The 23169-nt window shown below is 44.1% G+C and overlaps 1 protein-coding gene across 1 annotated transcript in view; it reads left to right on the top strand.

Moving 5' to 3' along the window:
* Positions 1-23169, top strand: part of LOC124771007 (solute carrier family 22 member 6-like) — a gene marked incomplete at its 3' end in the record, with an annotated part of 85725 nt that overhangs the window by 50934 nt on the left and 11622 nt on the right. Inside the window, exon 3 of the mRNA XM_047249265.1 lies at positions 20832-20988. Coding sequence (XP_047105221.1) covers positions 20832-20988 — 157 coding nt within the window. The remainder of the gene's footprint in view (positions 1-20831; positions 20989-23169) is intronic.

The following is a 23169-nucleotide window of genomic DNA, read 5'->3' as shown; positions in this document are numbered from 1 at the left end:
TGCTCAGAGCCATTTGAACCTTGAAGTCAAGTATTTTCAAATAACCAACTTTTCAGTCACCCTGTACTTCATGCCCTGAAGTGCTAACCATTTGCAAATGCAATCATGTACCACAATTCATGACAGTTAGCAGTTTGTTGCATGCCGTCTTCCAATGAGTCAAAAAGTCGTACGATAAATAAGAAATCGGAAATCGTTTGCGTAATACGAGGGTTAGAACTTTAATAGTGGCAACTATTTATTTACAGCGTTTACAAAATAGATACGTGTTTCAAAGTTTTACTGACCTTGAAAGTAGTCGCCAGTATTGTGTATAACCCGTTGCCAGCGATCTGGAAGTCGTAGGATAGATAGTCATAGCAGTGCAATTTGTGTTGATAGTTCGAGCGGCGCGGTCTATTGCCCGACGAATTTGTAGCAGTTCTGAACCGAACGCCGTGAAGTGTTTCCTTCAGTTTAGAAACCGAGTAGGATTTGCGAGGGCTTAAGTCAGGTGAGTTCAGTAGGTGGTACAGCACTTAGCAGCCCCATCAATCAAACAAATCAGTAGTAGCTTGCACTGTGCGTGCTTGAGAATTGTCATGCAAAATAATGGTCAGGTCCTGCAGAAAGTGTCATCACTTCTGTCTACACGCTGTCCATTTTTAGAACACAGCCTATGACCAGCTTAGAGACAGAAGTGATGACACTTTCTGCAGGACCTGACCATCATTTTGCAGGACAATGCTCAAGCACGTACAGTGCAATCTGTTACTGATTTGTTTGACTGATGGTGTGCTATGTGCTATACCACCTACTGCACTCCCATGACTTAAGCCATCGTAAGTTCAACTCGATTTCTAAACTGAAGGAAACACTTCACGGCATTCGCTGCAGAAGTGCTACAAATTCGTCGGGCAATAGACCGCGCCGCTCGAACTATCAACACAAATGGCACTGCTAATATTATCTATCCTACGACTTCCACATCGCTGGCAACAGGTTATACACAATGCTGGCGACTACTTTGAAGGTCACTAAAACTTCGAAACACGTATCTATTTTGTACGAGCTGTAAATAAATAGTTGCCAATATTAAAGTTCCAACCCTCGTACAATTCTGCTGATGATTGTCAAATATACACAAATTATTTCTGCACAGCCGGGAAAACTTCCTAATCTCTTATTCCGTCTGAGACCTAATGCTTCGGAATTGCTTTACACGCAGTTCGAATAACCAGTGACCTAGGGTGTGCAATCATTGGTAAAATACGAATTAATATTGTCTGTGAGGCTTAATGTAGTAGTTACAATAAATGCGTCAGCATTATGTTGGTACTGGGGCTTACGAATGTAAAAAAAGACGAGTGGTATAGTAAAAGGCGAACTTTCACCTAATGGAAAAGTACCATTAGGCGGAAAGGCCACGTGACACCGCAGCGCAGGTATTTATGGAAGGCACAGCGAGACCTGGCAAACAGAGTGGAGAGCAGACAAGGCAACCCTTGACGTCACGCACCCTGAAATCGACCGAAGCGGAAGACCTGTTGCTAAAGCCACGGTGCAATTAATATAGTAGGAACTTACCAGCATAAATTGCACAGTCCAGAAATATCGAAGAACTCTGGCCTGTATTTAAATCCAAAATTTATTTTTTTCAACTTCGTGTAGAAACACCCTAAAGAGGTATCATGCTAGAGGAAAATGTAAAATCTTGAACCTTAAGCAACGGTCTCCAAGGAATGAATCCTTATGTTCATATCATACAGCTTACATTGTTCTCGCTTCCCGCGCCCGGGTTCCCGGGTTCGATTCCCGGCGGGGTCAGGGATTTTCTCTGCCTCGTGATGACTCGGTGTTGTGTGATGTCCTTAGGTTAGTTAGGTTTAAGTAGTTCTAAGTTCTAGGGGACTGATGACCATAGATGTTAAGTCCCATAGTGCTCAGAGCCATTTGAACCTTTTTTTTTTTACAGCTTACATTCATTGTATATAATCATACGCTCAAAGATACACATCTATAGAAAGGTCACCTTGGACTATAGGTTCACTATTTTATTGTAACATCCTCTAGCTACAGTGCAGTCGTCTATGAACAGACCAAAACAGAGATATATATGAGACATATTATTCTCCTCTACTTGCACTTGTTATTGCGAGTAATCAACAGATGCAGCGTCTGCCAAATTACGCCGTCCTGTTACGTCCCATACCGTAACTTCTGCTGCTATGGTCTTATGTAGCAAACAATCGATCTTTGGTTGGTCGTTGTAAGTGATCTTGGCCTAATGGTACTAAAAATCGTTTCGATCCGTGCGCTGCTAGTCGCAATGACGCCCCAAATCCTCGCGCATCGTGACGTCACTATGACGTAGGTTGACCAATAATAGGTCGAGTGCCGCTTAATCAGACCATGACAGCATAGGTACAGACAGGCAGTTGTTCCTGTTGACGTCGACGGTGGCTGTCGTCGAAAGCTCGAGCTTTTACTCTAATCTGTCGGCAAAAATACTGACTACGAACTCCTCTCTGTGTTCGTGTTCTATAGTTTTGACTTGGGCGCGTATGACGCCAGTCGCTTTTTGCTCCCTAAAGCAAATGAAAACAAAAACACATTTAAAGGGTGTCACTTAAACAAAATACCTGGGAGAACACACATCCGTCACATTCAGGTCTAGGTAAAACAATGGGTCGTACGCCGTTATGGATGTTCGGTGTTCCATTAACACACACTAGGGCTGTGTGGGTATTGCAAGCTGCCCGCACCATCGCTACGTGTACCCATTCCGCTTCTGGTTGGTCATGTAAACACTCGCTTATTGATTCTGGAAACGCGGCCCCGTCTGCCAGATTTCTACTTCCACAGTCGGTTTTCGTTCCGTGTAAACAATCTACCGCATTTTAGTCGCGACCGGCTCGAAATGTTGCTACTTGCTTTTTAAAACTTCGATTAATGTACACGAAGTGATTTTGTGTGAGGAAAAAGAAGAATCGTTGGACTAACAAGGAAGTTATTTTGTTTCCTTCTTTTCATTCCCGGGAAACATGTTTTATATTTATTAGATGGTAAGAGATACATAGAGGCTGACATATTTACTGAATCATCAGAATCGAACTAGGTGACAACGACCCCATATCCTGCGTAATGGTTAATTTATACATCGTTATACCCAGTGGCTAGGGGTAGCGTCTTTGATTCATAATCAAAACGTCTTCGATCCCGGGTTCGATCCCGCCACTGCATAAATTTTGATAAATAATCAGCATTGGCGGCCGAAGACTTCCGGCATAAGAAGTCAGCCTCATTCTGCCAACGGCCTTGTCAAAGAGGGCGGAGGAGCGGATAGAGGTTCAGGGCACTCTCTTGTCCTAGGGGTGGGAAATTGCCCCTAAAGGCGGAAGAATCAGCCATGATCAACGACATGAGGATGCAGAAGGCAATGGAAACCACTGCATTAAAGACGCGTAACGTGTATCCACAGGACATGTGGCCTGTAACTGACGAAGTGTCATGATGATCTCTCCATTGGCAAAAGATTCCGGAATAGTCCCCCATTCGGATCTCCGGGAGGGGACTGCCAAGGGGGAGGTTACCATGAGAAAAAGATTGAATAATCAACGAAAGGATAACGTTCTACGAGTCGGGGCGTGGAATGTCAGAACCTTGAACGTGGTAGGGAAACTAAAAAATCTGAAAAGGGAAATGCAAAGGCTCAATCTAGATATAGTAGGGATCAGTGAAGTGAAGTGGAAGGAACACAAGGATTTCTGGTCAGATTAGTATCGGGTAATATCAACAGCAGCAGAAAATGGTATAACAGGTGTAGGATTCGTTATGAATAGGAAGGTAGGGCAGAGGGTGTGTTACTGTGAACAGTTCAGTGACCGGGTTGTTCTAATCAGAATCGACAGCAGACCAACACCGACAACGATAGTTCAGGTATACATGCCGACGTCGCAAGCTGAAGATGAACAGATAGAGAAGGTGTATGAGGATACTGAAAGGGTAATGCAGTATGTAATGGGGGACGAAAATCTAATAGTCATGGGCGACTGGAATGTAGTTGTAGGGGAAGGAGTAGAAGAAAAGGTTACAGGAGAATATGGGCTTGGGAGAAGGAATGAAAGAGGAGAAAGACTAATTGAGTTCTGTAACAAGTTTCAGCTAGTAATAGCGAATACCCTGTTCAAGAATCACAAGAGGAGGAGGTATACTTGGAAAAGGCCGGGAGATACGGGAAGATTTCAATTAGATTACATCATGGTCAGACAGAGATTCCGAAGTCAGGTACTGGATTGTAAGGCGTACCCAGGAGCAGATATAGACTCAGATTACAATATATTAGTGATGAATAGTAGGCTGAAGTTCAAGACATTAGTCAGGAAGAATCAATACGCAAAGAAGTGGAATACGGAAGTACTGAGGAATGACGAGATACGTTTGAAGTTCTCTAACGCTATAGATACAGCAATAAGGAATAGCGCAGTAGGCAGTACAGTTGAAGAGGAATGGACGTCTCTAAACAGGGCCATCACAGAAGTTGGGAAGGAAAACATGGGTACAAAGAAGGTAACTGCGAAGAAACCGTGGGTAACAGAAGAAATACTTCAGTTGATTGATGAAAGGAGGAAGTACAAACATGTTCCGGGAAAATCAGGAATACAGAAATACATGTCGCTGAGGAATGAAATAAATAGGAAGTGCAGGGAAGCTAAGACGAAATGGCTGCAGGAAAAATGTGAAGACATCGAAAAAGATATGATTGTCGGAAGGACAGACTCAGCATACAGGAAAGTCAAAACAACCTTTGGTGACATTAAAAGCAACGGTGGTAACATTAAGAGTGAAACGGGAATTCCACTGTTAAATGCAGAGGAAAGAGCAGATAGGTGGAAAGAATACATTGAAAGCCTCTATGAGGGTGAAGATTTGTCTGATGTGATAGAAGAAGAAACAGGAGTCGATTCAGAAGAGATAGGGGATCCAGTATTAGAATCGGAATTTAAAAGAGCTTTGGAGGACTTACGGCCAAATAAGGCAGAAGGGATAGATAACATTCCATCAGAATTTCTAAAATCATTGCGGGAAGTGGCAACAAAACGACTATTCACGTTGGTGTGTTGAATATATGAGTCTGGCGATATACCATCTGACTTTCGGAAAAGCATCATCCACACAATTCCGAAGACGGCAAGAGCTGACAAGTGCGAGAATTATCGCACGATCAGCTTAACATCTCATGCATCGAAGCTGCTTACAAGAATAATATACAGAAGAATGTAAAAGAAAATTGAGAATGCGCTAGGTGAAGATCAGTTTGGCTTTAGGAAAAGTAAAGGGACGAGAGAGGCAATTCTGACGTTACGGCTGATAATGGAAGCAAGGCTAAAGAAAAATCAAGACACTTTCATAGGATTTGTCGACCTGGAAAAAGCGTTCGACAATATAAAATAGTGCAAGCTGTTCGAGATTCTGAAAAAAGTAGGGGTAAGCTATAGGGAGAGACGGGTCATATACAATATGTACAACAACCAAGAGGGAATAATAAGAGTGGACGATCAAGAACGAAGTGCTCGTATTAAGAAGGGTGTAAGACAAGGCTTGTAGTCTTTCGCCCCTACTCTTCAATCTGTACATCGAGGAAGCAATGATGGAAATAACAGAAAGGTTCAGGAGTGGAATTAAAATACAAGGTGAAAGGATATCAATGATACGATTCGCTGATGACATTGCTATCCTGAGTGAAAGTGAAGAAGAATTAAATGATCTGCTGAACGGAATGAACAGTCTAATGAGTACACAGTATGGTTTGAGAGTAAATCGGAGAAAGACGAAGGTAATGAGAAGTAGTAGAAATGAGAACAGCGAGAAACTTAACATCAGGATTGATGGTCACGAACTCAATGAAATTAAGGAATTCTGGTACCTAGGCAGTACAATAACCAATGACGGACGGAGCAAGGAGGACATCAAAAGCAGACTCGCTATGGCAAAAAAGGCATTTCTGGCCAAAATAAGTCTACTAATATCAAATACCGGCCTTAATTTGAGGAAGAAATTACTGAGGATGTACGTCTGGAGTACAGCATTGTATTGTAGTGAAACATGGGCTGTGGGAAAACCGGAACAGAAGAAAATCGAAGCATCTGAGATGTGGTGCTATAGACGAATGTTGAAAATTAGGTGGACTGATAAGGTAAGGAATGAGGAGGTTCTACGCAGAATCGGAGAGGAAAGGAATATGTGGAAAACACTGATAAGGAGAAGGGACAGGATGATAGAACATCTGCTAAGACATGAGGGAATGACTTCCATGGTACTAGAGGGAGCTGTAGAGGGCAAAAACTGTAGAGAAAGACAGAGATTGGAATACGTCAAGCAAATAATTGAGGACGTAGGTTGCAAGTGCTACTCTGAGCCGAAGAGGTTAGCACAGGAAAGGAATTCGTGGCGGGCCGCATCAAACCAGTCAGTAGACTGATGACGAAAAAAAAAAAAAAAGTACCCAGTCTCGCTTTTAGTGGCCAAGCATCAGGTACAGGATATCCAATCCAGTGTACGGGATTAAGAATATACCTTTATTCACTATAAGTTTTGTAACCATCCAAAATGGTAGAGTGCAGTTATGTTCTACAAGACATTAGTTCACACTTTTTCACTACGCGCGTGGTACAGGTGGTCGGAATGAACTAATTTCGCACACGTTAATTGCGGAAGATAAGTTTTTCAAACATCCTTCTTGAACAGTCTACCCGTCCTCCTCCTTAAGAATTCACTGACGTAGATAAGGAAATCTTGTTGTCTCTTTGTTAAAGGTAAGACTCACGTACTGATAAATTTCGTCGTGCTGACGGAAATAGGAATAGTTGGTTTGCAGACACCACTCGTGTAAAGAAAACTGACGCTGCAAAAACCGATATTTCACTGAGCTATGGAAATAAATCCTGGACTAACGTGTAAACACACGCGTTCTATTCTGTGGCTCGAAACAGTATAAACACTTTCGGTGTATCCGCACTGCAGCTGTCCGGTATCCAAGGCCACAGTGATCACAACATTCCGATCTTTTCAACACGCTGTTCCATTCCATTCTGTTTTAATCACTTCCTTAAAACATCACATTTGCATTTCGATGACGAATAAGGAAAGAACTAGCGGCAACGTAGCGACTTATATTTTGGACAACATAACTTTGTAAATATTGTATGTGTTACCGTGTGCAAAAGTTTAGATTTTTTGCGAAATACTGCTTGATTTGTGACTCTTGTGAGTCTGCTGATCGTAACTGTGTGTTATTTTTTCCAGGGACTTACTGATTCTCTAGTCTTCCTAGCCGTTGACATCAACCTTCAAACGTTGGCTGTACCGAAATGGAGAGTTTTAGAGATAAATGACCATCCTGAGTGGGAGAAAACACATACCTATGTATTTCAAAATAATTTTTATTCGGATTTGGTCGCTAAAGCTGCGATAATTCCCTTGACAAGAACAGTTATCCCACTCGCTGCAGGCCGACTGTACGCCTTATGCATCATCACAGACGTTTTTATTGCTGAACATGCTCTTCGAACCCTTTCACCACTTCATTTTTTAGTTATTTGGTTCGGACCTCAGGCGTTCTATACGCCAATTGCTGTTACCCTTTGCGAGGAAATCGGTAAGAACTTTTGATCATTATCTTTCTGATCTATAGACTCGATTTCGCCTTTAGCTTCGCAAGGCCCACGTCTCACTGACAGCAACAAATCGTCGCACAAAATCAGCTGCATTCTTCTTAAAAGCTCCAGTTTAACTTACAAATAGCCCACGCATTCTTGTGTAGTGTTCAGAACGGTGTTTTATGTTCTGGTGCAAGAAATCACTAACAGTTTACCGGCAGACATTAGGTAGAAAATTGATATATCAGAATATTCAAAACCGAAATGGGCTAATACTTTATTAACAATTCCTTCTATAACTGTCAGAATATTAAGACTCGTAAACTTCAGTTGACACAAACGACCACATTAAACAGGCTTTAAATTTATAATGTAGACACCGCTGATAGGACCCTGTCTAAAGCTATGTAAATAACTGATAGAGAGTATTATATAAAATAGCAGATGAGTGGCGTAAGAGGAGTCGCTTTCCACAAAGCAGCTGCTTTTCTGCTTGCAGAGTAATCTAGAATCACAATAATCAAAGTGAGTGCACTAGAACTAGACGTAGTTTGTTGTTGGTACACTTAACATAGATAGCGTAACATAAATAGACTTCTGTCAAATAACACACAATTCGAATCGTTTCACATTTCTGTAGGCTCTCCTTGATGTCAGTTCATGAATTAATCCAACGCGGTTGAGAAATTTGTTTAAGCACTAGTTTTCGGTTAGCATTCCATAAATACAACACCCATCTTGCACAAAACATTCTCATCTTCAATTCCTCATGTAAATAGTACCTTTTCAGTTTCATCTGATTTGCCTACGGCGCCATCTGTTTTACACAACTGTCCCACGTCCAGCACCGTATTGTGCACTTCGACATTTTCATCCGTGTTTTGGGAGCATTGTCTGCATCTGTAACCTTAAACAGAACTCGGCCACCCCATTTCTCAGCTATTGAAAATTTAGTGGCATAGTCATAAACACCAACGTCGGATGTGCTTCCGTTTCGAATAATCCATAAGAAAAAAATTAACGTATTTAGATATTCCAATTTATGTATTTAAACGAAGTACATGCGAGAAGACTACTTTCGAGAAGTTACATAAACAAAACTACTACGCACATAAAGTTGAAGCATGACGTACTGAGCGATATGTACCGACATAACAAGAACAAAATTTATTTGCTACCTGCATCATCCATATCCCTCTCTCCCTCTCTCTCTCTCTCTCTCTCTCTCTCTCTCTGTGTCTGTGTCTGTGTGTGTGTGTGTGTGTGTGTGTGTGTGTGTGTGTGTGTGTGTGTGTGTGTGTGGGGAGAGAGAGAGAGAGAGAGAGAGAGAGAGAGAGAGAGAGATTTTTTCTTATTGACCTCGTATCTCGTGGTTGGCAGTCGAAGGGCTGGTGGAATGACATCGGGACTGTCAAAAGGAAGCCAGACTAAAACCGACGGCCCGTCACGTAGAGAGGGCTCTTGTAGAGTTGACTTCAGAGGATGAAGAGGCGCCAGCTATCCCCCAGAACCTGAGCCACTCTTCCGTAACCAGAGCGTCGCCTTGTAATAGTCCATAACAGCTAAAACCGTTCTGTGGCTGAGATTCTGAACTCGCCAAACAGATCAAATGAAGAGTCACCATCGCACTCACTAACTTAACAGCTTTAGTAGGAACCGGAGACAATTTTAGAAAAAATAGTTTATTTATGAAGTGGCATAAATTTTACTGCCCACAAGATTTAACCTAATCTGCATTAGTAACAGGTTTGAGCTCTGAAACGTGTGAACGCTACCAACACGTCACCACAATTAACTAACATATTTATGTTCTACATATCATTCCACTCGTAATTTGGCCACTACGCGTAGTGGAGGCACCATCACATCGAAAACAAGATTTTGGAATACCTGGTTATATATCATTAGATATGGGTCACCTAATCATGGGAGAAATTGTAGAAGGTTTTATAAAGGGAAGTCGATTCTACAAAAAAAAAAAAAAAAAAAAACCACCGAAAATCTGAAGCTAATTACGTGTGATTTTGACTGACGTCATTGGGAAGACTGAAAGGAGAACAAAATCAGAGTTTCTGATGTGACCAACTCTCATTTTCAAATTTACAGTAGAAATAACCCAATGAGCTCCGCATCTGAGACGCAGAAGGATCTAGTTAAGTGCGAGTTTGTTAAGAGTATGGACTCTGAAATATTAAATTAACATCTCATGTCACTGGCAATAGCAACACTCGCATCCGAAATGCCTTCACCAAAGAACACGAAGTTATTCGTCAGTTCGAATCTAAAACAACTGCCAACATGAATAACTTAAAGATAGATATCCTCGGTGCAGCTCAAAAATGGTTAAAATGGCTCTGAGCACTATGGGACTTAACATCTGAGGTCAGCAGTCCCCTAGACTTAGAACTACTTAAAACTAACTAATCTAACGACATCAACCTCATCCATGCCCGAGGCAGGATTCGAACCTGCGACCGTAGCAGGCGCGCGGTTCCGGACTGAAGCGCCCAGGACCGCTCGGCCACAGCGGCCGGCCTCGATTCAGCGAAGCAGCTTTAATATCTTAAGAAAGGCAACATCTCCTCTCCAGATTGTATACCAGCCAACTTCCTTTCAGAGTATGCTGATAAAATAGGTGCATACTTACCGATCGTATACAACCGCTCGTGCGTCGAAAGATCCGTACCTAAAGAGTGGGAAGTTGCACAAGTCACACAAAAATGCAAGAGAGGAAATAGGAGTAATCCGTTGAATGACAGACCAATATCGCTAACGTCGATTTACAGCAGAATTTTGGAACGTGTACTGTGTTCCAGCATTACGGGTTACCGCGAAGAAAACGATTTATTGACATACAGCCAACACGGATTCAGAAATCAGTGTACTGTGAAATTTATCTGCCTCCTTGCTCTCACGGAGTAATGAGTGCTATCGACAGGGGATGTCAAACTGATTCCATGTTTTTAGATTTACAGAAGGGTTTTGACATCATTCGTCACAAGCGACTTCTAATGAAATTGCGTGCCTATTGAGTATCGTTTCAGCTGTGCAACTGGACTAGTGATTTCTTGTCTGAAATGTCACAGTTCGTAGTAACTGGCGGAAAATCATCGGGTAGAACAAAACTAATATCTGACGTCGTGTACAAATACGCATAAACAAATTATTAGGTTAATAGTGAGCTTCCGGGTCTTCTGCTAAGTTCTTGTTTCCATTTCACATTTCGACGACGAAACCGGTCGTCTTCTTCAGGTGCTACGAGTTTTGATGTTAAGTGTGTTCGCAGCCTGGACTCCAACCAGACTCTGATCTATTGTCAGTCTCACGCCGCTACTTACAGCAGAGGTAGATTCCCGATGCCCACTACGTCCTATGGTGCTCTTTTGTTTTTCAGAGCTTGCACTGATGTTCCGCGAAACGCAAATTCTCTCAGCGTTTTCCCACTCTGGTGCGTGCGAGAACCGACGAGATTCTCATAAATTTAGTGCCCGACCCCGAGCGTTACTAACACTGAGGTAACAAAAATCGCGGAATACCTCTCAGTATCGTGTCGGGCCTGCTTTTGCCCTCCGTAGTGCAGCAGCTCAACGTGGCATGGACTCAGCAAGTCGTCGGAGGTTTCCTGCACAAATATTGAGCCATGCTGTCTCTATAGCCGTCCACAACTGCGAAAGTGTTGCCAGCGCTGATTTTCGTCCACGAACTGACCTCCCGATTACGTACCAAAAATGTCAGATTTATTCATGTCGGGCGATCTGGGTGGCCAAACCAGTCGCTTGAATTGTCCAGAACCTTCTCCAAACAAATCGCCCGCTGACATGAGGCGTTGTCGTCCCTAAAAAAAAAATACCATCATTGTTTGGGAACTTGTCGCCCATGAACGGCTGCAAATGTTAAAGTAGTCGAAAATCCACAGGACTCAGTACATTCCATCTAAACGCATGGTGATTGCGTGTCACTTGTGTCATGCGTCTGTACTCGAGATTCCCAACACTCTTGTAGATGCCCAGGTCCACTGTTCCGATCTAATAGTGAAGTGAAGTGGAAACGTGGAGGGACACGTACAGCACAAAAGCGTACAGGCCGACCTCGTCTGTTGACTGACAGAGACCGCCGACAGTTGAAGAGGGTCGTAATGTCTAATAGGCAGACATCTATCCAGATAATCACACAGGAATTCCAAACTGCATCAGGATCCACTGCAAGTACGAGGTGCATTCAAGTACTAGGTCCTCCGATTTTTTTTCTAATTAACTACTCATCCGAAATCGATGAAACTGGCGTTACTTCTCGACGTAATCGCCCTGTAGACCTACACATTTTTCACAACGCTGACGCCATGATTCCATGGCAGCGGCGAAGGCTTCTTTAGGAGTCTGTTTTGACCACTGGAAAATCGCTGAGGCAATAGCAGCACAGCTGGTGAATGTGAGTCCACGGAGAGTGTCTTTCATTGTTGGAAAAAGCCAAAAGTCACTAGGAGCCTGGTCAGGTGAGTAAGGGAGCACGAGGAATCACTTCAAAGTTGTTATCACGAAGAAACTGTTGCGTAACGTTAGCTCGATGTGCGGGTGCGTTGTCTTGGTGAAACAGCACACGCGCAGCCCTTCCCGGACGTTTTTGTTGCAGTGCAGGAAGGAATTTGTTCTACAAAAATGTTTTGAAGGATGCACCTGTTACCGTAGTGCCCTTTGGAACGCAATGGGTAATGATTACGCCCTCGCTGTCCCAGAACATGGACACCACCATTTTTTCAGCACTGGCGGTTACCCGAAATTTTTTTGGTGGCAGTGAATCTATGTGCTTCCATTGAGCTGACTGGCGCTTTGTTTCTGGATTGAAAAATGGCATCCACGTCTCATCCATTGTCACAACTGACGAAAGTCCCATTCGTGCTGTCGTTGCGCGTCAACATTGCTTGGCAACATGCCACACTGGCAGCCATGTGGTCGACAGTCAGCATTCGTGGCACCCACCTGGATGACACTTTTCGCATTTTCAGGTCGTCATGCAGGATTGTGTGCACAGAACCCACAGAAATGCCAACTCTGGAGGCGATCTGTTCAACAGTCATTCGGCGATCCCCCAAAACAATTCTCACCACTTTCTCGATCATGTCGTCAGACCGGCTTGTGCGAGCCCGAGGTTGTTTCGGTTGGTCATCACACGATGTTCTGCCTTCATTAAACTGTCGCACCCACGAACGCACTTTCGACACATCCATAACTCCATCACCACATCTCTCCTTCAACTGTCGATGAATTTGAATTGGTTTCACACCAAGCAAATTCAGTAAACGAATGATTGCACGCTGTTCAAGTAAGGAAAACGTCGCCATTTTAAGTATTTAAAACGGTTCTCATTCTCGCCGCTGGCGGTAAAATTACATCTGCCGTACGGTGCTGCCATCTCTGGGACGTATTGACAATGAACGTGGCCTCCTTTTAAAACAATGCGCATGTTTCTCTCTCTTTCCAGTCCGGAGAAAAAATAATCAGAGGCCTTAGAACTTCAATGCACCTCGTATATGACAGTTAGGTGGGAGGTGAGAAAAGTTGGATTTCATGGTCGAGCGGCTGGTCATAAGCCACACATCACGCCGATAAATGCCAAACGATACCTTTCTTGGTGTAAGGAGCGTAAACATTGGACGATTGAACAGTGGAAAAACGTTGTGTAGAGTGACGAATCGGGGTACACAATGTGGCGATCCGATGGCACGGTGTGGGTATGGCGAATGCCCGGTGAACGTCATCTGCCAGCGTGTATAGTGCCAACAGTACAATTCGGAGGCGGTGATGTTAGGTTGTGGTCGTGTTTTTCATAGAGAGGGTTGCACCCCTTGTTTTGCGCAGCTCTGTAACAGCACAGGCCTACATCGATGTTTTAAGCATCTTCTTGCTTCCCACCGTTGAAGAGCAATTTGGGGATGGCGATTGCATCTTTCAACACGATCGAGCACCTGTTCATAATGCATAGCCTGTGGCGGAGGGGTTACGCGAGAATAACTTCGTTGTAATGGCCGAGCCTGTACAGAGTCCTGACATGAATTCTATAGAGCACCTTTGGGATGTTTTGGAGCGCCGATTGCGTGCCAGGCCTCACCGACCGATACCTCTCCTCAGTGCAGCGTTCCGTGAAGAATGGGCTGCCATTCCCAAAGAAACCTTCCAGCAGCTGACTGAACGTATGCCTGCGAGAGTGGAAGCTGTCATCCTGGCTAAGGGTGGGCCAACACTATACTGAATACCAGCATTACCGATCGAGGGTGCCACGAACTTGTAAGTCATTTTCAGCCAGGTGTCCGGATACTTTTGATCACATAGTGTACTTCTGTGTGCGCGTCACGTGCCCGCAATGCCGCCAGGCAGCATCAAACGCCGCGGCCGGACAGTGGTCACAACTTGTCGCCTCATCAGAGTATTCCAAGAGTTTTGTCGCCTCGGTTTATGGGTAAATTGAAACCGCTTTAGGATAAGAAGTCTCTAGTATGGTAGGCAATATGCAGGATTGGATGGACAGAAATTCTGTTGAGATGGCACGAATTTTCTCACGTTTCAGGGATACGAAGAGGCGGTATCATTATTGAGACCCGTACTGAATAGGTACTTATCTTAGGTGTGCACTTGGGACCTTAGGTACCTTTGCACAGTGGCATCTGCGCCAGGAAAACATACTTCAAAATTCGGCGAGTGGTGCGTAGGAATGTACCAAGACTGCTACCCATGTCTTGAGGAAAGTTTTTCTGCCGCAGCTCAATAGTAAACTCCGGTTGTCCCGGAATCCACTTTCTTACGTGAGAACGCCGGCCGGTGTGGCCGAGCGATTCTAGGCACTTCAGTCTGGAACCGCGTGACCGCTACGGTCGCAGGTTCGAATCCTGCCTCGGGCATGGATGTGTGTGATGTCCTTAGGTTAGTTAGGTTTAAGTAGTTCCAAGTTCTAGGGGACTGATGACCGTAGATGTTAAGTCCCATAGTGCTGAGAGCCATTTGAACCATTTTCCTTTGTCTTACGTGAGAACCTTTTAACCATCTCACAACGCTTGTCCTGTTCACTTTTGTTTATGAAATAAATCTAACAAAACGATTGCAGAATCGTGAAGTGACACGTACCAGTCTCTGAAGTAGTGCTGGAGGGAAGTGACACCATGAATCGTGCGGGTCTGTCCACAAATCTGTAAGAATACGAGGGTGTGGAGATCTCTCCTGAACAGTACGTTGGAAGGCATCCCATATATTTTTAACAATGTTCATGTCTGGAGAGTTTGGTGGCCAGCGGCAGTATTAAACACAGAAGAGTGCTCCTGGAGCCACTGTGTAGCGATTCTGGACGTGTGGGGTGTCGCATTGTCCTGGTGGAAATGCCCAAGTCCGTCGGAATGCGCAATGGACGTGGATGGATGCAGGTGATCAGACAGTATGTTTACGTTGGTGTCACCTGTCAGAGTCGTATCTAGACGTATGAGAGATCCCATATGACTCCAACTGCACACTCCCCACACCATTACAGAGCCGCCTCTAGCTTGAAGAGTCCCCTGCTGACATGCAGGGTCCATGGATTCATGTGGTTACTTCCATAGCCGTACACGTCCATCCACTCGACGCAATTTGAAACGAGACTCGTCCGACCAGGCAACATGTTTTCAGTCATCAACAGTCCAATGTCTGTGTTGACGGGCCCAGGTGAGGCGCAAAGCTTTGTGTCGTGCAGTCATCAAGGGTTAACGAGTCGTCTTCGGCTCCGAAACAGCATCTCGATGACGATTCGTTGAATGGTTCGCACGCTGACACTTGTTCATGGCTCAGAACTGAAATCTGTAGGAATCTGCGGAAGAGTTGCACTTCCGTCACGTTGAACGATTCTCTTCAGTCGTCGTTGATCCCGGTGTTGCAGGATCTTCTTCCGGCCGCAGCGATGACGGAGATTTGATGTTTTACCGGATTCCTGATATTCACGGCACACTCGTGAAAGGGTCGCACGGGAATATCCGCACTTCATCGCTATCTCTGAGGTACTGTGTCCCATCGCAGATGCGCCAACTATATCACCACGTTCACTTGTTACGTTCAAACTCACTTAAATCTTGATGACCTGCCATTGTAGCAGCAGTAACAGATCTAACTGCACCAGACACTTGTTGTCTTGTATAGGCGTTTCCAACAGCAACGCCGTTTTCTGCCCGATTAAATATCTCTCTGTTTCCATACGCATGCGTTTGGCACTTCAGTGTAATTTTTTTCACTTGGGAAGGATAGGGCTTTTAGGTCCTCTTTCCACTTAACTAGGAGTCATTAGAGACTGTGTTTGCGGTTATCATTACAGTGCTCTTAGAAGATTAGGTATACACAATGATAGCTATAACTTTCGTAATTGGTACACACTTCTAACCATGTTTGACCTCCCGTCAAAAGCCTGAATAATTGCCTTTTTCAGCGCGGACCGCTGCGAGGCGTATAAGAAGCAAGTGTATCAGGTTGTGGAAGGTACCCACAGGGAAGTGGAGCCATCGGACACCAGTGTAGCGGCCAGCTGCACCGGTTTCTCGGCTGAGGCTCCGTGGAGCGAACAACAGGGTCGAGGTGGTCCCACAGATTCTAGATTCCGTTTAAATCCAGAATTTGCTCGCGAGGGGAGTACGGTAAACTGAGCCCGGCGGTCGCTGCGACACGTTGCATTGTCCTGCTGGTAGATGGCATCGTGCCGAAGAAAAACACACTGCTTGTACGGATGAACATGGTCCCCAAGGACGGACGCATAATTGCGTTGATGCATTGTAACTTCTACAATGACGAGATAACCTATGGAATCCCACGAAAGCCTTCCCCAAACCATAGCGCTCAGGCGTTGCGGTTAATTGAGGCCAGGTTTGGTGCTGAATTAACTAATCTCTTTCGGCATGTGTTGACATCCACTTACTTTTTATTTAATGACCAGTATTACGAGCAGACAGATGGAGTTGCGATGGATTCCGTTGTCTCCTGTGATCGCATATTTCTTTATGGAAGACTTTGAGGAACGTGTATTGGAGTCGGCGCCTTTGAAGCCCGCCTGTTTCTTTACATACGTTGACGATACCTTCGTTGTTTGGCCTCACGGTAGGGAGAATTGGAATATCTTTCTAGAACATCTGAACTCGATCCATCCGAACATTCGTTTTACGATGGAGGTGGAACAGGATGGTTGCCTTCCCTTTCTCGACGTGTTGGTTAGGAGGAAGGATGATGGATCGTTGGGACATGCAGTCTACAGGAAACGTACTCACACCCACTTGTACTTACAGGTTAATAGTTGTCACCATCCGGCTCAGCGTGAAGGGGTACTTCGCACCTTGGTACACAGGGCACATGTCGTTTCTGACGCTGAGACTTTGCCAGCTGAGCTGTCCCACCTTGAAGTTACATTTCCTCGAAATGGTTATACAGTAGTGATAGACAGATTGAACGTTCGTTGCGCTATCGACCAACTGTACATCGGGTGATTGATGATAATTCTGAGTCAACACCTAAGTCTACTTCCTTTTTGCCTTACGTAGGAAACACGTCCAACAAAATCGGTCGTATTTTACGGAAATACGATGTGAAATGTGTTTTCCAAACTCCATCCAAAATTAGAGCACTTTTGAGTTTCGTCAAGTATGATCTTGGACTGCGTAAGGCGGGTGTATATCGTATTCCGTGTAGCTGCGGCATGGCATATATTGGTCAAACTATCAGGACCCTGCAGGACCGATGTACTGAGCATAAACGGCACACACCATTACTGCAGCCACATAGATCTGCTATTGCCTAACATTGCTTGGATACTGGTCACCCCCATGTTATATAATAACACAGAGATATTGGCATGCGCGTCCAGCTATTGGGACAGTGTCATTAGGGAGGCAGTTGAGATTAACTTATCGAGCAACCTCGTTAACAGGGATGGAGGTTTCTGTTTAAACTCTGCTTGGAATCCGGCTCTCTCCCCTGTCAAAAAACAGAGGGACAGAGTCAATGCTACCTCACCTGCGAATTCATAGTCTCACTATCGATACCTCTGACTTTGGTCATCTTTGGTGGCACTAGTGCTCAGTGTGTGTGTTACCTCTCCTGCTTCAGTCCGAGAACAGAGGTTTTAAATTTGCACGTACGCCGCCTGTCCGTTGCAGTTTGCCTTGAAAATGGCGGGGTGTTCTCCCGCAGAAATATCGGCGGTCGCTGAAAGCGTTACCTGGCTGAATTCCGGGAAGTTGGCAGGCCGGTGTGGCCGTGCGGTTCTAAGCGCTTCAGTTTGGAACCGCGTGACCGCTACGGTCGCAGGTTCGAATCCTGCCTCGGGCATGGATGTGAGTGATGTCCTTAGGTTAGTTAGGTTTAAGTAGTTCTAAGTTCTAGGGGACTGATGACCTCAGAAGTTAAGTCCCATAGTGCTCAGAGCCATTTGAACCATTTGAATTCCGGGAAGTTATTTGAAAGTTGTATACGACAGGAGAAACTCAGGTCTCACATTTTTATTTCTTACATACTCCGATGGCACCACAAAATACATGAAAGGTAATCGTAGTTGCGAATATGGGCAAGACTCAGCTGTATAATGAAATGACGACATTGAAACTCTGTGCCGGAACGGGCCTCTAACTTGGATTTCCCAATTGTCGCGAGCGGTCGCCTTAACCACTCTGGCTGTAGGAGCACACTTCATAGTCAGGCCAAAAATTCGGCATGTTCTCGTGGATGGTGTCTAGAACCTGCACCGTACATTTATTATGTTTTTACTTTCAGTTAAAACGACTCGACTTCACAGGAATGTAGAAAACAAATGTATGAGTGTAGGTTGTACCCACGTGGACGACGATATGCGGAAGTTTGGGTCGGGCTATCAATCGCTCTGGATAGCCAAAGTGCTAAGGCGACTCCTCGCTACAAGCGGTAAATCGGGCTTCGAGTCCCGGGCCGGCACAAATTCTCAATGTCTTCATTCCATTACACGGCTGAGGGTTGTCTATATTCGCATCTGCAAATCCACCTCATGTATTTCACAACAGCTGTAGTCGCTGCAGTGCGTGTTACCTCGGTCAGGCATGCACTGCGGTCTCGAAGGACCACAAAAGGTTACATATAATTGACAATGTATAAAATATATAATTTATTAGAATAAAAATGTACATATTCTAATTCTTTACTATTGTGCCAATTTTCTTTTAGCCATTCCAACAATGCGCGTGAGAAATCGTGCCGTCTCTGTCTGCCCCGTTCATACATCTTGCGTTCCGTGGGTTTCACCTGTTAAGCCACAAAGAGGGTCATATTGTACGTCCCACGCACCTTCCTGCTTCTTCCCACTCTTGTCCTCACTCATTTCAACGCCTGCAGTTTCAAGTCTTACACGTTGATTCAGTCAGGCTGATATCTAGATTTGCGAGTGTTTCAGATCGTTCGTTCCCCTCTTACGTCAAAGTTCTCTAGTGCTTTGCATGCCTACCGTAGTGGGGACCTGAATTTGAGATACTAGTGTATGGACAAATCAGAATTGTTCTTGTTCTTCTCATACTCCTCAGCTATCTAAGAGGTCCAGAACTAGAAGCCATGCTCATTGTGTAGCCCCAAGTGCTCCTGTAAGGATACTCTTAGCACCTCTTAGATACAGACTTCAGTAATACGGGTGCTGTCGTAAAGTACTCAGCAGTGACCCCAGTACTGTATCGCGCTGAGCCGAGGTCCTAAAGGCGTCTGCATGATGACCCCACGGCGTACCTGGCAGGTTAACCAAAACACTATCACGGCTTCCAGTTCGAGCCACCGCCTCCATCTGTGGTCTGTATGACAAAGTTCAGACCAGATTTATGGGCCTGTCGTTCTGCCTTACGCACTTCTCATTCGTAGAAATTTGTGACTTTCTATTTGTCTCCCTGTTTGCATTAACGTACAAACTGTCTTATTGGGGTAGGATCAAAATGGCATCAGATGTAATGTTTGTACAGCATTTCAGCTCCTTAAAAAGTTTTACTTGAATTTCTTCATAGATTTTGCCGTGTCATTCTATGGCCGGCATCAGCGTACGAAAATTTACAAGATGACACTTTCGCTATGAGTAGTATGCAGTTTAAAAAAAGAAGGGACAGAGTTGAACTGTGCGTTACATCATTTTCCAATACTGTATTGTTACTGGCCTTGTAAATAAGTATAATTATGTTCTTGTTGTTACAGACATCATACCGAAGAGAGATTTGATGCAGTTCTCCACGCTACTCTATTGTCTTTTCATATCTACATAAATATTGCAACCACCTTCATATACTTCCACACTTCCCTGTATTACCAAAATACCTCACTTTATTTTATTTTCTCTGTCATCTTAATTCCTAGTTTAATGAAGTTATGCCATAAAGCTTGTGTCTTCGCTGGAAGATTTAGAACATCTTCATTGTCTAGGCCACTTACTCATATAACTTTACAATTCTGCTGTAGCATCACATTTTTGAAAGCTTCTATTTCCTTCTTGCTTGTAATATTTATCTTCCACAATTCACTGCCATACAACAATGTAACCAGTCGAATACTTTCCTTGACTTTTTACTATGTGCTACCGTAGTTCTCTTTCTCAAAAAAAGCATTTCATACTGTTGACAATTTGCATATAATATCGTCTTTCTTTCTAGCGTCATCTATTATCTTGCTACCCAAATAGCAAAACTCGCCTACTACATTTAGAGTCTCATTTTCTTATCTAATTCTCTACATCATCTGATGTCATTCAAGTAGTCTCCATTACTCTTGTTTTACTTTTATTTTCATTTTATGACCTCTTTTTAAAGATACTATACAATCCGGGCAACTGGTCTTCCTACTCCTTTGCTATGTCTGGTAGAATTACGCTGTTATCCTCCAACGTTGCAAACTTTATTTCTTCTCCTCGAATTTTAATTATCTTTTCAACTTGCACCTTGGATATCTTTATCAGCTGCTCTTTGCGCAGATACTGTGACACATGTGGGGTGGGCTGCAACCCTGTCTCACTCATATCTCAGTTAGTGCGCCCCTTTCACGTCCTACAGTTCTTTAATACTGCACTTTGATTTCGGTAAAAGTTAATTATATTTATAAGTTATTTTATCGTTCATTAATTATACAGTATTATTCTTAGTTTTTCTCATTGTTTGTGTCTATTGCCGCGGTTTTTTGCTCTGTCAGTTGAAACCTAGCTATTCTGCAGAGAAGCGGAGTCCTGTTCGTACTACAACTACAACTACAGTGCACTGGCTGACCTGGGCTTCGTGGACGCGCTCCAAGAGGTGCAGTCGCAGCCGCGGCCTCCGAGAGTCCCCTGCGTCAGCCACGACTACGAGGACCTCCACACCATCACCTCACAGGTACGCACGCACCAGTCTTCTCCATCTCGCACCAACGGTAGTCGTGACATCTTCCAATGGGACAAATTGTCTGTGGTGTGCGTACTGTAAGACCTTCGGTACACACACCATCAGATTATTTGACTTGTCGCACTATCGAAGTAGGCGAGTGTCAGCAATATGTCTCGTGGTCTTATCGTGGCGTGTTTATCTTCTGCCGTTAGGTCACACGATAGAAATGCCACTTGCACGCTTAGCGTAGCAGATTGACGGTGACCAACTTTAAACAGAATTTGATTAATTTTCACACACATTTATTAAAATAATAAAAAACATAGATATTACGTAACTTGATTCTGGATGCTGTTTACAATTGACAATCTGAAGTTCCTTTGGTCTTGGTACGTTAATCTTATTCTCACATATCTTTGATACTTGACAAAGTGTCTATTCATTTATCTTCATGGCTATGTACAGGAATATGATAATCTTATTAGGCGCAGACTGAAACTTGAATATAGACTGGTACAGACTAATGCAGACTGGTGCAGACAAATGCAGACTGACTAATCGGAGGTCTGTACACTCAATTATAATACCTCGCGCGTTCAGGTATCACTGCGCGAGTGTGATCCGCGAGGAGAAAAAGTTCTACGTTAGCAGCAATCTGATCGGCTGCGTTACATATTAATATGCGGATCGGCGGAAGCAGAATTTGGCCCGTCTCTATGACAGCGCCATCTCGTAGTGCAGAGACGGACGAGCGCTGCGCCTGCGCTGTTGAGCTTAGCGGGGCGCGCTCTAGTGGGAAAGTTGTGTACGCGCTGACTACGCGGAACTATGTACACATTATCCTAACACCAACAATTTATGTACTGTAAATATGTCAGACTCAAAGGCTAACCTGGGACATATAAATGTGACCATATTGTCTAGACCTAAATTCGGGACACACGGGAGGCGTGGGGGTAGAGGGGGGGGGGGGGGAGACTCTGACAAAGACAGGGGAGGAGCAGATGGACATAGGGGAGATGCACAGAGAGTGGGGGGTGGGGTGGAGGTGGTGGACAGGAATAGGTGGGAGGGATGTAAAGAGGACGGAAGAGAGGTGTATAAAGAAAGAAGGGCTGGATAGAGAGGGAGAGGCAGGACGAATAGAAGACTGGAATAAATAAATACCCGCTCAACGCCGTCTTTCTCAGCTAGTTTTTACATAAAAATGGTTTTTTCACTGTCAGCCACGCATCTTTATATATTTTTAGGGAACGTAATGCAATGATCGTTTCCACCGAACATGTGCATCTGTTTCAAATTCTGAACAAAAGCGTTACAACCATCGCACTTAATAATAATAATAATAATAATAATAATAATAATAATGATAATACTAGTTGGTGGTGGTGGTGGTGGTGGTGGTGGTCTTCAGCCCAGAGACTGGTTTGATGCAGCTCTCCATGCTACTCTATCCTGTGCAAGTTTCATCATCTCCCAGTACCTACTGCAACCTACATCCTTCTGAATCTGCTTAGTGTATTCATCTCTTGGTCTCCCTCCACGGTTTTTACCCTCCACGCTGCCCTCCAATGCTAAATTTGTGATCCCTTGATGCCTCAAAACATGTCCTACCAACCGGTCCCTTCTTCTAGTCAAGTTGTGCCACAAACTCCTCTTCTCCACGATTCTATTCAATACCTCCTCATTAGTTATGTGATCTACCCATGTAATCTTCAGCATTCTTTTGTAGCACCACATTTCGAAAGCTTCTGTTCTCTTCTTGTCCAAACTGGTTATCGTCCATGTTTCACTTCCATACATGGCTACACTCCATACAAATACTTTCAGAAACGACTTCCTGACACTTAAATCTATACTCGATGTTAACAAATTTCTCTTCTTCAGAAACGCTTTCCTTTCCATTGCCGGTCTACATTTTATATTCTCTCTACTTCGACCATCATCAGTTATTTTGCTTCCCAAATAGCAAAACTCCTTTACTACTTTAAGTGTCTCATTTCCTAATCTAATTCCCTCAGCATCACTCAACTTAATTCGACTACATTCCATTTTCCTCGTTTTGCTTTTGTTGATGTTCATCTTATACCCTCCTTTCAAGACACTGTCCATTCCGTTCAACTGCTCTTCCAAGTCCTTTGCTGTCTCTGACAGAATTGCAATGTCATCGGCGAACCTCCAAGTTTTTAT

The sequence above is a fragment of the Schistocerca piceifrons genome, unplaced genomic scaffold, assembly GCF_021461385.2.
Source record: "Schistocerca piceifrons isolate TAMUIC-IGC-003096 unplaced genomic scaffold, iqSchPice1.1 HiC_scaffold_854, whole genome shotgun sequence".
Classification (NCBI taxonomy): Eukaryota; Metazoa; Arthropoda; class Insecta; order Orthoptera; family Acrididae; genus Schistocerca; species Schistocerca piceifrons.
This window is presented reverse-complemented; position numbering and strand designations above follow the sequence as displayed.